Source organism: Dermacentor andersoni, chromosome 1, assembly GCF_023375885.2.
Source record: "Dermacentor andersoni chromosome 1, qqDerAnde1_hic_scaffold, whole genome shotgun sequence".
NCBI classification, from domain to species: domain Eukaryota; kingdom Metazoa; phylum Arthropoda; class Arachnida; order Ixodida; family Ixodidae; genus Dermacentor; species Dermacentor andersoni.
In genome coordinates, this window is record NC_092814.1 from 147136281 (window position 1) to 147153505 (window position 17225).

At 43.0% G+C, this 17225-nt stretch overlaps 1 protein-coding gene across 4 annotated transcripts in view; it reads left to right on the plus strand.

The window, feature by feature from the left end:
• LOC126544833 (uncharacterized) overlaps positions 1-17225 on the plus strand; it is a 133099-nt gene that overhangs the window by 35004 nt on the left and 80870 nt on the right. For all 4 annotated transcript variants that reach the window (XM_050192327.3, XM_055062143.2, XM_055062142.2 and 1 more), the window contains 3 exons: positions 1885-2044; positions 6308-6471; positions 14473-14737. In XM_050192327.3, coding sequence (XP_050048284.1) covers positions 1885-2044; positions 6308-6471; positions 14473-14737 — 589 coding nt within the window. The remainder of the gene's footprint in view (positions 1-1884; positions 2045-6307; positions 6472-14472; positions 14738-17225) is intronic.

The window sequence follows — 17225 nt, forward strand, 5'->3', positions numbered from 1 at the left end:
AAAAAAGAAAAGAGGACAGGTCAGATGGATTTCATTATTTCTGCACTTCATTCCACGCACAAATGTTTCTGGTTAGTGTAATCAAGGTGCCCTCTACCATTTGTTGTCCCAGTAAGAAACCCGAGTTCTTTCTGTACCTTGTGAGTGCATCAGCAGTTGGGGAGGCTCAGTATGCAATATAGGGGGAAAAATGATTTGTGATATTTTGTTCTTTTTACTGAAAGTAGCTCAGAGAAGAGGCCTTTCCTCTCTTTAGCAGCAACCATATGTATGAAGAATACCACTGAGTCGCATAATTTTTGGTTGGCATCACCCAGTGTTGTCAGTGCAGTAATTTTGCTCTGCCGTGTAAGTGTAACTGTACTTGTAATTGCTGGTGAAATCTGGTCTGTGTGGTGATTGAATGAAGTCGGATCTTCATGTTGTGCATTTTGCACTGGTTTTTGTGCCGAGTGAAGTGGTCACTGCTATAGGCGATACTGCAGCAAAAATACATCAGAGACACATTCCATGTTGTTGCCGGCTTTTACTATCTCTAGTGGTGCCATGAAAGCACTTTTCTTAGCACAGTGGGAGCTCAGCTTGTTGCCACTGGCAGTATCTGTGGCAATCTTTGCAGAGTTATATATTGCTGATAGTGTGTAATAGATATAGACATACCTTAATATAACAAACACAGATATAATGAAATATATTTAAAAGCGTTTGTCAACTATGTCAGCATGTAATTACTATATGCATATAACATATATTCCATATAATGAAGGTAGTTTCATGTCGTATTTTTCATTAATGAGGTGCGATAGTATTTCACTACAGTATTTTAACCAAACAAAGAGATGAAAGTACCTTTGGCTTCTAGTGGTGCGCTTGGCAACATCTAACAGTGGTTTCAACTATTACACATTGCCTGCGACACAGCTTTGCTCTCTCCTGCATGCGCCTTTTACTATGCAGGAGAGAGCAAAGCTCTCTCCTGCATAGCCAAAGGCCACCCATGGTAGCATTATGCCTTCAACACAATGCTACCATGGGTGTGCCTTCTATTGAAATTATCATGCATATTTCTTGTAGAATTTTATTCACAAATTCTTAATGACATGGTTTTAGCCACCGGTAGTGTTCTAGGATGCTTTGCGGAATTTTTCCAACTCCTGCCATAAAATTATCCAATTAGTGAAATTTTTGTAATGAAGTTTTGAATGAATGTATCACTTTGTTATATAGATGTCCTTCTGATGCAATTATTTGAGAACTGTTTACCATGACCAACTAGTGCTGTGTTAAGTTATAGTCCTTAATCATAATTGTTGGACTGCAAAGCAAGAATGCCGCTGAAGTCAGGTAACTTAAAGGGGCACTAAACAGGAATAATAAGTTTAGCTGTATTAGTAATTTATGCTTTTGCAATAGCAATGTGACCAGTCTCACCATGAGAGGGGATTTGGTAAGTCAGAAAAGATGTAGAAATGAAAGAAGTGATGCCACGGTGAAGTTCCAGCACCAGTTTACCCTGACTTCGTGGATTTTGACAGCATCTACTCGAGTCTACTTAACGGTTTAAGCAAAGCACTTCATTGCATTTAAAAAATAGCCATGTACTCAACTTACCAAGCTTGAAGAGATTTCCTGTGCCAGACAACCCTGAAACCAGAAAATGTGCTTAAATCTGTGACAGCACAGTGACATACCAGAGCAGAGGTTTCGACACAAAACACAAGGAAGGGAAGTTTGGCTTTCACTTTCTCCAGTAATGATCAATCTTTTCTCACCGAGGTAATGAAAGTAGGGTTTTGAATGAATACTTTACTAGTGTTGCCCTTTTATGTCTCTTCACTTACCTAGAGCCTTGTATTCATGTTTCTGTACCATAAATGCTTCCAGGTGTCACCTGATGGGACATTACTCCAGAGAGATGATGTGCAGATAGCATTGGCAGCATCGGGCGCAGTGGCTGATAACTCCACTGACAGCACAGAGGAACAACGCGAGGGAGCTGGCAGCTCTACACCTTGTGAAGACTCGGAAGAACCCATGTTTCAAGGTTGCTGCACTTACTTACTGGGACATGGCAGAGGGATAGCTACTACTGGCCAGCTCACTAAGATTTCATTCGCACTACTTAAGACAATATTGCCACCTGTAGGCATGTTATGCACACTTTCATTGGTAGGATTTTTTCACAGGCAAAGAAATGATATTTAGAAGCAAAATTAGAAACTGCAAAGAAAAGGAAGTTGATGAAACATAAAGCCATGTTGGTGTGCACTGCATTTGCTAGTATTTGTGACATGACGTCCACGTCAAATCTTCATGAATTCTATTTGTTGGATATTTAAAAGGAGAATAGTAGTAAAATATGGCTGCATAAACTTTTCATTGCATTACTGAATTGCTAAAATTAGTCAGTGCTATGGCGGAAAGAGGTTTGTGTTTACTCACTGTAGGCAGAACTTCCCCTCAAATAAAACTGCTTCATATTTTTGAGTTTATTGTGCCCCTCAAAGGTACTAACACAAAAGCTGCCTTGTAATGGCTGTGCTTATATAATAGCCACAGTGCCAACTTTTGAACTTGTATTACGTGATGCATGTGGTTGAAAGGATGATCCACATCCACTGCCACGGCTGTGACTCATGCTGGCTAGCACTCTTACAGCACAAATACTCCCACATAATCCCATCTCCCACATACACAAATACGTAAGAAAGTTGACGGGAGAATGGCTGCCAAGGCAGCTTAATAGTAAAGCAACACACGCATAATGTGGAAGATGTGGGTTCAGATCCAGCCTGTGGCATGTTGTCTTTTTGTCTACTTTCATTTCCCTTTTTCTTATTATTTCTATGTTTGAATTAAAAAATAACAGTTAATTGCCCCTATGCTTTCCCTGGCTTCATTGTTTGCTTTGCATGGTTTTGTTCCACTCAAGAACCATGTACGAAAGACGTTCCAAACAAAAGTTTCGTCCTTTATTTTCACATGGAAACTTTATTGCCAAAAAAAATACACCATGGCATCATGAGCTATACACCTTGCGCTATTTTTCCACATAGTCACCACTGACATTGAGACATTTGTCATAGTGTGCAATCAGTTTCAGGAAACCATTCTGGTAAAACTTGGTGCCCTGCGATGCAAGGTCTGAGACGGGACCTCTTCACCATATACAGTCTGTAGGCATTCATGGATGACGAACACACTAGTCCCACATGCACATTCATACCGAATAACAGCACGCACTTCCATGGGCAACCACATTGTCAGCACACGTCTGTCTGCCATCGTGATTTGTACTCGACTAACCTCGGGCACGCTGGTCTGCTGCTACTCTCTCTTTAGCGCTCTGCACATGCGTCATTCCTCCTCCGCTGACGCTCCTTCCATCGTTGAACCAGCAATGGTCGTGGGTTCTTACGGTGATTGTTTGTTTCACCTGGTGTACTATCTTCTCTTTCAAAAAATGACAAAACTTACTTTTGAAAAGTCTTTTGTAATAAAGCAAATAGATCCAAACTCTTGGGTAGGCATACCTTTTGCCTATTGTAAAAATGTGACTGCTGATGAAATTGCTGCTTTATATTGACTAATGCTTAGTGTGGAGTAGGTTTACAATTGCTGTTAACTTCTGTTTAACTACTTTGGAGCATTGTTGCTTGTTCCTTCTTTAAGATGTGTGAAAGTTGCACGAGCAGTTTGATTTGACAGGTGAAATAGCCTTTATGTGGTGATAATACAGTAAAACATTATATTAGTAAAGTAACCAGAATGCGACTAAAAGGATTTTTGCAATGTTATGGATAAGTAAGGCCCACACTAGAACCTTAATTTAGGCTATAATAAACCTTGTCACTCTATGAAACCTTTATTAGTCCATGAGGAAAGGGCATGGGTGTAAAACATTGGTTAATCAGCTAGCATGAAGCAACCTTGTTACTTTAGGCAGGTGCACTCAAGGTCAGAAAAAGCATGCAAGCACTGGCTGTTTCTGTGGCCCTAGAGCTCAATATTGCCTAGAAAACCACCAATATGTGTTATGCATCTGTAGCTGACACCATGAGATTGGACATCAGCCAGATGGTCACAGTCAGAGGGCACATTTTTCTTATGTAATGGCACCACTAATGTTATAGTTGTTTGTTATCGTTGTGTGTGTAGGTCTGGCTGTTCAGTACATCAAGCATTTTTTTGTCACAGAAGCCATAGCAATTCATTGTGGAATGACGGTTATGTCGGCTGTATGTGGAATTATAGGGGCAGCTATTGCCTGGTTGAGCAATAATGAAGCTCAGGTTGTAGGTAGCAGTCGTACTTCCAAAGGAATACTAAGGAGAAAGGCTGTATCAGTTCATACTGAAGGCCAAACTTTGTTTGAATTTTGCATCCAAAATGTGGCACAATTTCACCATATTTTTTTTGTACATCAGCCTCCTTTTTTCTGGTAAAGTTCCACCCTTTGTGTGTGTACCCTTGCTTGTTAACCAAGCCTCCACTCACTATTTATTACACTCAACTATTTGCTATTCCAGAACTGCAACCTACCAATATGCTAAACCTATTACTGCTATTTAGTGTCCCATAAATCCACACTCAGTTGCATCTTGATGTTTTCTCCACTCCCAATGACCTTGTTGGTGATATTTTAGAAGATTGGTATGATTGTAAAACTTGATATGTCACAATCATTGTATGGATGTGCAGTTGTGCTTAGTTTGGTAGTCAAAAAATTTTCTTTCACCTAACGTAAATGATTTGGCTGTGTTTCTTATATTATTATGTATCCCTGCTACATTATCATCTTGTGCTCTTGTTTTTGATAAATATGCAGGTTACTTTATATCAAGTATATTATGTGCACAGTTGGTAATTTGCTCCTTTCTTGCATGAATAGATTGCATTAATGAGTAACACAGGTGAGTCTTCAGCTTCATTCACAAAAGGTCATGCAGTTGCACAGTGATCCATGTTGACAGAGTTGATATGTATAAGTTTTCATTTTACAGTGAAACTGTATACCTCTACCGTCCAAGGAAGTTTTCGTGTTGTTGTTGGCGGGGTAAGCAAAAAACTCCCCATACGTAGGCCGATCCCGGAGATAGTGCAATGCCGGGCCGACATGCGGTGGAGGTGAAGTAGGCGTTAAGCACTCCCCATACGTGGGCCAATCCCAAATATAGTGCAATGCCGGGCCAACCCGCGGCATAGGTGAAGCAGGCGTTAAGCACTCCTCATATGTGGGCTGATCCCGGAGATAGTGCAATGCCAGGCCGACTCGGGACGGAGGTGAAGCAGGCGTTAAGCACTCCCCATACGTGGGCCGATCCCAAAGATAGTGCAATAATACCGGGCTGACCCGCGGCGGAGGTGAAGCAGGTGTTAAGCACTCCCCATATGTGGGCTGATCCCGATGATAGTGCAATGCCGACCTGACCTGCAGCGGAGGTGACGCAGGCGTTAAGCACTCCCCATATGTGGGCTGATCCCGATGATAGTGTAATGCCAACCCGACCCGTGGCGGAGGTGAAGCAGGCGTTAAGCACTCCACATATGTGGGCTGATCCCGAAGATAGTGCAATGCCGGGCCGACTCGGGACGGAGGTGAAGCAGGCGTTAAGCACTCCCCATACATGGGCCGATCCCGAAGATAGTGCAATGCCGAGCCGACTCGGGACGGAGGTGAAGCAGGCGTTATGCACTCCCCATATGTGGGCTGATCCCGATGATAGTGTAATGCCAACCCGACCCGTGGCGGAGGTGAAGCAGGCGTTAAGCATTCCCCATACGTGGGCCGATGCCGAAGATAGTGCAATGCTGGGCCTACCCGCGGCAGAGCTGCAGTTCGCCATTAAGGGACCCACATACACAGCTTCGCTGGTCATCCTTCACAGGGTGGAAGGGCACTAAGTTTCTTAATCTTGTGGAGTATGCTGCAGTGGAGTTGTTAGTGATGAGAGTTTGAAGACGTTCACCATGAAAGCATAACCGGCATGACTTGTCGTTCACACTACCCTGTTGAAAAAAAAATCCATATGCACCGTAACTCCCACATCATCCAGTAATCCCATATGATTTGAGACTGTACAGGGTCGTTATATAAAGCTGATACTTTCATATGGGGTGTTATGGTATGCAAGTCTTTTCAGTAGGGCGGTTCTGCTTTCTTTGTGAACTCGCATGGAATACTTGACATTTTTGAGAATACCTGGCAGCCACGTTGCATGCATTTGTGTTCACTGTTCACAGTGCGAACAAACAGGTATTTATTTCTGTGTGGCTCCTCGTAACTCTATAACCCATTCTTTTCTAGATGGGGAGCCGATGCCTCTACAGATGTACCTCCAGGTGGGTAAGGAAGCAGCTGATGAGAACAGTGCCTCCATGGAGGATGTTGTCCAGGCAAATACTGGCACTGCTGTTGCCATTGTCACTCCTGATGGTGACGAATCGGATGCTGATGAACTGCCAACACCCGTGAGTGTGTTTCCTTTACTTGGTTATGCTTACTTTTGCAGGATTGATCTGGGTTCATGTAAAAAGAACTCCCTCATAATGACCTAAACATTGAATGTATCGAATCAGAGCATGCGACTGTCACTCTCCGAGAAAATACGTCATTCGCCGTCTCAAGTGCGGAAGGATAAATTATGCGGATCCCACGCACTGTGGGAATCTATGTAAGCGAAGCTTTCTGGGCTGTTTGCTTTGACTTACGATAATTAGTGGTGAAGTGGACAGCAAATGTTTAATTTCTTCAATGTTTAATCCAATACGAGAATGGTGAGTTGATGCTAAATGTTGCCTTGCATGCACCATTGCTGTTTGTCTACGTAGTCCACAGAATGCACACCGAGACATGTTTGCTTGAGGCGTTGCTGTCCGTCATTGTTCACAATATGCATGCCGAGACGTGTTTGCTTGAGGTGTTGCTGTCCGTCATTGTTCATAGCTTCTAAGAGGGTTGAACATTGTCATTGTCTCACATGGCACATCGCATCGCGGCAGAAGTGTTGGCAGTATTATGAGGCACGCCGTCTAGTGGCAGACTGCAGATTAATTTTGACAGCCTGGTGTTCTTTAATGTGCACTTAAACCTAAGCGCACGAGCATTCTTATACAGTTAAACCTCGATAACGAAGTCGGTAAAATTGGCAATTTGCTTTGGTATCTCGAAATTTCGTTGTATTAGAATTTGACTTTTTTTTTTTTTTTGTACAGTTGCTAATAAATTTTTCTTACACGGAAAGGGCCCGCAGAACTTTCCGAATGATTGAGCAATCAAAAAAAGCAAATTTGAATCAGAAAACAATTCATTTTGATAAATTTGGGAGTTGGCGATGAATGATATGGTTTCATGCCACAACGACGATATCTTCACATCTGCGGTACGAATTAAGCGAAGCTATCCACACTTTCGTGTGCACTCTGCCCCTGCGGCTGATAGCATCGCCCACACTGGGACGATACTATCGGGAAAAGCGCCGGCAGCGAGGAGCGAATGCTTTGTCTGCCTCTTGCTCCAACGGGTCACCGAAACTCGACATTACATAACCTCCAATACTAAACGCGCAGAAAGACAGCTTACATGGTGCCACCCTATAGGCGACCTGCAGCAACCTCGTTAACTGCGGACCAAAGTTCAGGCACTGAGAAACCGCTAGTAGAGGACCTCTTCCACCTCCTTATAGGCACCTTGTTGAACGCATTTACGCTCGTTGTCTATTGAGCAGCTTTCTTTGTCAAACTTCTCTGCCAAGCGGATGATTGTCGACACTGTTGGTTGCAATAGTCCATACTTATTGACCAAGTAACTCACTTTTTTTACCGTCCTTGTAGTCATTTACGATACTGCCCTTTGTTTCCAAATCTATTGGAGTGCACTTTCTTTTCACCAGCAACGTCGTGCATTGCCGATGATTGGCGAGCAGATCAGCCATCTTCCGTTTCGGCGGCGAGTCAAACGAGGATGAGAAAACACGTGGCCAGGAACGACTTTAATGCAACCAACAAAGATAAGCACGAGTGATTCAATAAATACATTGGCATAACTGCGCAGATTGCCATAGAATGCGAGGCCAGCAAGCAATCTGAGAGCAGGTTGGTGCAGTCCATTTGTGTTTCGGAGGGTGGCACAGCATAGAGCTATGGGCACAGCCCGTTTGTGTTCAGAGGGGGGAAAGGCAACGGGAAAGAGGCTGGCGATGCGAAGAAGGCTGGAAAATGAGCACTTGGCAGCCGTTAAAGAGCTGGGCGATTGTACAACTGCTTGAATTTCTCTTTTTCTTTTTTTTTTTCTTTTCAAGGATTTCGCATTTCATTACCTTTTGGCACGGACACCCAGCAACCAGATTTCATTATTATAACCGATAATGCAGCATGGTGGCATTGTAGTAAGCAGGTTATTTCACCACAGAAAACATATGAACATTGACGGTGCAGCAGATTCTTATTGTTATAACCAATATATTGTTAAAACTGGTGTCGTTATAAGTGGCTTCAACTGTATCAAATTACCCGGCTTTGTCATGTATTTCGTCAAGTATTTGGAAGGCAACAGCAACATTTTTCCTAGAGCATTTAGGCGAGGATTGTCATTTTCCCTGCAAAGTGACGTCCTCGTAAAGAACTCACCAGTCCACGCCAAGTACCTTGTTTCCTCAGCACTGCGTCCAGAATTACTGCACGCCCTACATGACGATCCGACCACTGGGCACCTTGGATTCTCCAGGACGCGAACGAGAATACGGGAATCATATTACTGGCCGCGCCTGATTGCCAACGTTACCTGTTCCCGCAAGACGTGCCGAGTCTCTCGGTGCCCACGAGGCCAGCAGGATTACTACAGCCGATTGAGCCCTTTTGGCGACCATTTCAGCAGATAGGGATGGATTTGTTGGGACTCTTTGCATTGGCGACATCTGGAAATAAGTGGATCGTTGTGGCTACCGACTACCTTACCCGCTTTACCAAAACGAAAGCTCTGCCTGAAGGTAGTGCTGACAAAGTTGCTAAATTCCTCGTTGAGAACATCCTGCTGCGACATGGCGCCCCAGAAGTACTCATCACCGACAGAGGAATGACCTTCACTGCAGAGCTCACCCAAGCCATTTTGCAATACAGCCAGACAAGCCACAGGAGGACGACTGCCTACCACCCGCAGACGGTTGGTCTTACCAGGCGCTGAACAAGACCCTCGCCGACATGCTTGCATTGTACGCATCGACGTCGAGCACAAGACGTGGGATGCCATCCTGCCATATGTAACCATTGTTTACAACACCGCGGTGCAAGAAACAGTGCAGATCGCGCCATTCAAATTGGTTTACAAAAGAAACCTGGTGGCGACTTTCGACACCATGCTGCCACATGTAACCGACAAAGAGAATCTCGATTTGCTGCCTATCTCCAGCGCGCCAAAGAAGCCCGTCAGCTTGCCCACCTGCGCATCAAGAACCAGCAGAGGACTGATAGCCGACACTACAATTTTCGATGACACTATGTGGAATACCAACTCGGCGACTTGTGTTTGGGTCTGGACTCTGATACGCCGACGAGGACTTGGTGAGAAACTCTTACGACACTATTTCAGACCCTATAAGATCAGCCGATGTATTGGCGCACTGGACTATGAGGTAGTGCCAGACGGCATTTCACAGTCGCAGAGCGGCGCTGCACACGACCTGAAGTTGTCCACGTGGTGCATCTTAAGCCTTTCTACGCCCGCTGACGAACTGAGGGACTTTCTTTGTTGCTTTATTGTTGTCATTTTTTTCTTTATTATGCTTGGTCTTGTTTTCGCTTTCGGGTTTGTAGCATCGTGACATTGCTTTTTATGGGGGAGGTATTGACGCATGTACTTGTTTATCTTTCTCGGCTGACCGCTTTTCACCGTCTAACAAACGTTATCGCTCAACGCAGGACTCGCCCGCATGTATCGGAAGTTTGTCGAATGTTATCAATGGTTCTATCCTCTGTCTTTTGTCACCAAACCTTGTGTGATCTGATTGTACATGCGACGCAGATTGAGTAGTACTTTCTGGAAGACATGCTTATACATTCAATGACTCATGTATAAAAGCCGACACGCTTGACCTGCTGATCGGATTTCCATCAATCACCGACTGTGTTCGCTGCTATCGTTATCCTTTGAGTGTAGCCTATATTTCTGGGCATAGGTTCACTCAATAAAGAGTTAGTTTCACGATTCACAGTTTTGCTACTGTGTCCTTGACCATTACTACCACATGACAATATTTAACAATTTTTTGTCCATAAGCCTGTTCGTTATAACTGGGTTTTACTGTAACATAGGTATATTTGTATTATATGTTACTTCATCATAACAAATTTACACTGCATTCTAATACCAATTCCAATTAATATGATTTGTTTCTTTGACTGCTTTGTCACGTGTATCATTTTTGGAGCATTTTGCACTCAGTTTGAGATTCTGAGCAAAATGGAATTTAAGGGAGAATGCAGAAATGTACGGGGGTTTTTATGTTGTATGTGAGCATTTCGATGAGGGCAGAATGCAAAGCACTCGTGTACTAAGATTTGGGGGGTTGTTAAAAAAACTATGAGAGGCCAAAATCAATCAAGAGACATCTGTAAAATATTATAGTCCTTATATTGTGTTGGAATGTTTAGTGACCCTAATCAATTAATGAATCAATCATTCAATCAATCATGTGTTGTGTAAGAATGCATCTCAGCACATCTCTTGTTAATTCATAAGAGTTTATAATTTATAAGAGAGCTTAGCAAAGAAATGGATGTCCCAATTCTCGAACATCGCTTAATGCCTCCAGCTAAGCTACTACCGCCCTGGGAGTGGCAGGTGATAGATTGTGATGTATCCTTTGTAGAGGTCAAAAAGCACGCTCCTGACCTCGAAAATTGCTATGTATTTCCGTGAACTTCAATCGAAGTACTGCTGTTCCGAATTCTATACAAGACGCGTCAAAATCACATTCTGGTGTATCTTATGCTGCTGTTGGTCCCTCTTTTTCTAAATCTGATGTATTGAACCCCCTAACGAGTATCTTCACTGCAGAAGCCTATGCTGTACTGTCTGCAGTAAAACATATAAAGAAATTAAAACTTGACAGAGCAATAACATTCACAGACTCGTTAAGTCTCGTAAAATCGCTGATCTCTTTACAAAAGTTTACAAATACAGTTTTCATTGAACTTTACTCACTCTTATGCAGCATTTATTTATCATATAGACGTAATAATATGCTGGGTACCTGGCTATAGAGGCATCGAGGGTAATGTACTAGCTGACAAAATGGCCACATCACTTACATCACCAGCTATTAATCCTCCGGCTACTGTGCCTGTCACAGATCTGAAGCCTTTCTTACGTAAGAAACTGCGAGACTACTGGCAACGCATGTGGGACGCGGAAACAACTAATAAGCTCCACGTGATAAAGCCACAGTTAGGATTCTGGCCCTCTGCAACAAAATCACGCCGAACAGATGTCCTATTCTGTCGTCTCAGAATAGGACACACATTTGGTACCCATAATTTTCCACTCACCGGAAATGATCCTCCAACCTGTGGTATATGCGGTGAGAGGCTGACCGTTCTCCACGTCCTCCTGGAATGTGGGGAAGCCAAATGTGAGAGAAAGAGACATTTTTCCTTAGCATACCGACAGCACATTCCTCTTCATCCTGTAATGTTTCTCGGTCCAGAGCCGCTTTTTAATACAAACACAGTCCTAGGTTTCCTCAGAGATGTTGTCTTACATGTTATTAGTCCCATACATTCGTAGCGCTTCCTCTCTTCAGAGGATGCCGCTGCAATAGTCGTACTGTATAGCACATGCCTCCAGGCCCTTGTGTTTCAAGGGCTCTGGTGAGGCAGTTGTGCTGAAGCAAATTTTGCATCTTTGATGGTCTGTATATCCTATCATTCTTCCGCAATGCAGTGTAAGGCTTATAGTACCCGTCATTAGTCATCGCCATAGTCTTATTGCACGTATATTTTACGCACTTTACAGCAACTATTTTTTAGGCCCCTTTACAGCCACGTCACATCAACTTCATAAAACCCATCACTCCACAGCAAAATCACTAACACTTGCGTGGCGCTCTTTGGCCATACCTGGCCCTTGCGCCAATGAAAACCACACATTCATTCATTCATTCATTTATGAATTTTGCACAGAAATTTTCATCCTGTTGGTCTTTCCAAGTGTTAAAAGTGTTCATCGCATTTTTGGCCAGCAGCAGTGCGTGTGTGAGCATATTTGGTAAGCGTATGAGTATTTGGTTGACAGAAATGCCATATGGGGAAGCTTTAATTGTGCATTGGGCACCTTGAGATGTTTGAAAAATTTTGTGTTCCACTTTTTTGCTTTTGTAGGTAGGTATCGATTTCATAATTGTGGTATGAAGCCTCAATACCTCAATAGCATCACCAATAATTAATTACTACACCTTTTATATGGCCCATTCTAAACACACATCAAGTGCAGTGCAGCTTTGGGTGTGAAAAGGACCCTCATCACATTACCGAAAGGGGAGATGGCAGTCACATACTGTCACCTACAACTTGAGAGCCCACTAGTCGGCCCGGTGCAGTGGTTAACCCATTGAGGGTTTTTGCCATACATGTACGGCACCACTCTTGTGTTTTATATTTTGTGTGTATTCGACACCACTGGTTGTTGAGAGGTGCTGCCATCCCTGTGGAGTTTCCCAAAGTGATATAAAATTGTGTTTCCACTTACTGGTGCACACAACTCGACTTGCTTATCTCCAAGCACATGATCATGTGGTCACGAGCACGTCGTCTACTACCTCCGAGGCCTATGTGGAGGAGATGCTATTGTTTTTTACAGCTGCCGCTGTCACATTTCCAGTGGCCCGGTGCAGTCACAGTTCAGAGATATTAATCAGTTTTCTTTTTCTTTGCCTTCGCTTGCAGTTCACATTCCTGTTCACTGCAATGCGTGCAGTTGTGATTTCAGTATGGCCGCACGCGGTGCGAGTAAAACATTTTTGAGACAGAATATTGTTTGCAAATAAATTATTGCGGTATTTGTGAGTTTTCAGTCATTTCCTTCTACTGAAAACTGCAATGAAAAAATTGTGCAGATCTTACACACTGTGGGAATCTATGTTATGCGAAGCATACTCCAGTCACCTGGCTATCTAGCATTGTTTGGGGTTCCACAAAAAGATACTAGGTGTTTCTGCGAATTGAATAGTTGTGTGATGACAGTGGCATGACGACAAATGTTGTAGATGATCATATGACAGCAATGGCAGGATCTCTATGACAGCTTTTCAACGCGAGCCTACGACATGGCGATTATTGGGTTCTACACGAATTGTGATGTCATCAGCGACTACATATTGTAGAATTGTACGTACCTGTGGCTATTTCATGTGGTGTATGTTAAAAGGACGACGGCATGTGTACTTCTGTGAATAAATGTTAGAACTTGGGCAATCATGAAGTCTGTACAACGTTGTTCAGTATTTACGTAGCGTAAGCTCCTACAAGGAAATACTAGGCAAAGTGGGCCAGTGCCAATGATTACCAGTGTATCATGGCTCCTCAGAGCACGGGCTGTCACAAGGAAAGCAGATGCCTAAGTGGCACAGGGTGCTCGCACCAAAATAGTGCAGTCTAACACGGCACCTCAAAGCATGAGCTGTCACAAGGAAATAAGATGGCAGTGACATGGGGTACAAACACCAAGTGTTTCAAAAAAGCTTTGGTACGCGAGAAACGGGTGTGCAATCATGGCCTAATGTTTAGAGCTCTCGGCTACTGTGCTTGACGGCAGAGGTTCGATTCTCACATCAGTCACACGTTATTTAATTATTCTTAAAGTGAGGTGAGTCAGCAACCTACCTTCTGCAATGTGCCAAGAGTGAGTGAAAGAATGCTTCGCATTAAAAATTGACCACAGGGGCCTGGTTTTCGAAAAAAAAAAAAAAAGAACAAATCGAACCCCAAAGGGTTAAAGGCCATACAGTGATTGTGTCGTTGAAAGGTGCCAAATCAGTTTTTCCACTTGTATGCTTCTCTTTGAAATTCAGGGGTAGACGCTCTCCGCTCTTGTTCCGTTGAGTGTTGAATGGAGTCCGCTTTTGGCAGCATGGTCATAGTACCCGTCGGTGGTGTCTGGTACTGTGAAACCACAACAGGTTTTGATAACATAATGAGTCTCTTATTTTTACATTCAAAGCCGCAGTGTACTTGGTGCACATTTCGAACTGGTTGCATTAAAAGGTAACATATTTATTTATTTGTTGTGCTCTCTGGAATTGAGACTCCATAGCGTAATTACTGGGTCAATGGATATCCAATAAAGCAATAAATATGAGTCAATCTCTGTGATCCTTTAACATTGGGGCCACACCTAGAACTGAAGTAAGGTGTATCTGGCACTTCCCTGCTTCTTAGCAGCACCACTAATATGATGTATTGTGCACCTGCTCATTGCAGACTGTTGTTCGACGTGTAGAGCGAGTGGAACGTCTGGAGGATTTTATGGATGTGGTGACTACATATCACTGCAAGTTCTGTAGCTTCTCCTGTGCCTGGCGCTCTGGACTTATGTCCCACTTCAGGAGTTGCCACGTGGCCCCATCATCAGGCAGCAGCTTCGATCCCATTGAACGACCTGTTAACAGCAGACCCGCAGTAAAGCCAGCATCCAAAACTGCCCGAGCAGGCAGCAATGCGGTGGCTTTTGCCCTGACTACAACAGGTGAGAACCTACCACGAGTGCCCGCTCATGGTCAGCATATCTAATTTGTCTTCACAGTAAATTTTGAAGGATCAACAACAAATAATTATAGTACCCCCCCACTCCTCTCTCTCTCTCTCTCTCTCTCTCTCTCTCTCTCTCTCTCTCTCTCTCTCTCTCTCTCTCTCTCTCTCTCTCTCTCTCTCTCTCTATCTATCTATCTATCTATCTATCTATCTATCTATCTATCTCTATCTCTATCTCTCTCTCTCTCTCTCTCATTTTGCCATTTTGTGCCAAGTCTGTCATCCAGGGTGCCCAATCCTGGATGGCTATGCAGAACGTGCTGGGGAACATTTTTTATATTAACTTTTTTATTTGTAATCATGATCGTGTTTATGTAGCCCTATCCTGAATGGTTTGGTAAGCGAATGCAATAGCAATTGCACTCTGGCATGAGAACAACTGACTACATAAGTGACAGTGGCCACAAGAAAGTAACATTTTATCACCGCAATCATTATGTGGCTCAGGTTTTCAAACTGTTGAATTATTTCTACAGTAATATAACAGGTGTTTCATATAACTTCAACCAAACTTTTTAAAAATATGCAGAGATGATTGAGACCTATGGTATATTGTTCATCTTCTTGGTTTGCTTGGTGTTACTTCTTGGTTTGCTTACATCTTTTTTGTGTAGTCTGCTCTGATAAAAATCAGAACCATGTAAGACTTGACAAAACTTGTAGCTCCTGTCGAGGACATTCCCCATCACCCTTTTGCTTTCTATATGTAGCAGAAAAATATAGCATGCCCCCCATCTTCGCGATAAGAAGAAAATGAGACATGCAGAAAATACCTTCACAGAAAGGAAGCTTTCATAATGAAAGCGGGGCTTTGATGTTGCCATTCGTACTTCCTTGGTTACAGATGCCAATCACACTGGGGTAGTATTCTTGAGCGATCACATTTAGAGATACTTACATCACTTTCACGAGATTTTGCCTGTTATGTGACTCTTCATTGAACTTGTCAAAGTGTGTGGCCGACAGCGTTCCTGGCACTGTGCACAGATAGCAAGCTTGGCACAGCGCCAGAGACGTTGATGGCTATGTAGGCTGATGCATCTGGTGCCGAGTCATGCAAAATTCCACGAAAGTGATAGTTGATTGCCTGAGAATGCTGTTCTGTGTAGTCATAGTTGAGCACAAAATGAGCCCACAGCAACCTTCATGGAAACATGCTGTCACCATCTTGTGATGGCAATGACACTGCCTCTGACGGCTCTGACTGTAGGCTGTTACCAAAGCCACGAACATGATTTTGATTTCGTATCCAATTGTAACGTGCAGGCGATTTTCGGATCCATTTTCTAGAAAAAGAAAAGATGTGCATTAGATTCAGGTAAATACAGTACATGTTTGGTGGCAGAAGCAAGTTCCAAGTAGTTCTGCAGGTGCATGTATAGCAGCGATTAAACATTCGAAAAACAAACTTTTTCAGAACAAAGTGGTACCTAGTATCGCTCTGGAGGTGCTGCAACCTTTTGTGAAGTCTAAAAAATTTCTTATTGTGTTGAGCCACCCCATGGCTTGCTCCAGAACTGATATTTTGCTTCATTCTATGGTGGTTACCACCGTGGTAGTCAGGAGTATTCTCACTTTGCCAAGTTTACTGCTGCGTGCTCTTGCTTGGACTTGCACACTTTATATACAGCATTCTCGTGCATGTTGTTTTGAGTACTGGGCATTGACAAAACTGATATTTATCTTGTTTTTTTATCACTCAAACCATCTGAGGTGCTTTCCTGCATGACTTTCCTGTAGGCGTGTGACTATTTTGTTTACAGGTGAGCACACACAAGATGGTGACACTGTGATGTGTGTGTCTCTTTTACCAAGATGTGTGAGATCTGATAGAATCTCATCTAGCGATCGAACAATTGGTTACTGTAAGTTTTTCATTTGCTTCATGTTTTTTATGGGTACCCGCCACTGAGTTTGCTTGTAGACGTTCACATGGCATGCCTCGCTATTGCTATATAAGCACATGCCTGAGGCTGTATTCTGTAATGAAACACTTAATTTCCCATTCATGTGGTCCTTCATTGATTCAGACATTGCTTGAAGACTGCCACAACACCGCCCTCTTTGCTGGGATCACCCCCTTGGCACAACACATAATGAATTTAAAGAAGGAAATGGAGTTTAACAAAAAACAGGCCCTAGTTTTTCACCTATTTAAAATATAAAGATAAGTTGTGTGAACTTTAATACATTTGTAAAAATATTATGCTAGTTTATCCATGTATTCAACAAAAGAACTATGTATGTATAAATCCGCACAAACAAAATTTTGTCGCTTTAATGTGACCAAGACATTTATTTGTTTTTTCTGGAAATAAGTCACTATAAAGAATTTAAGTGAGCAATTAAAAGAATACAACTTGAGGGGGGGGGGGAGGGGGACATTTCTAAAAAAGAAATGTTACCTTCAAATGTTATGAGTA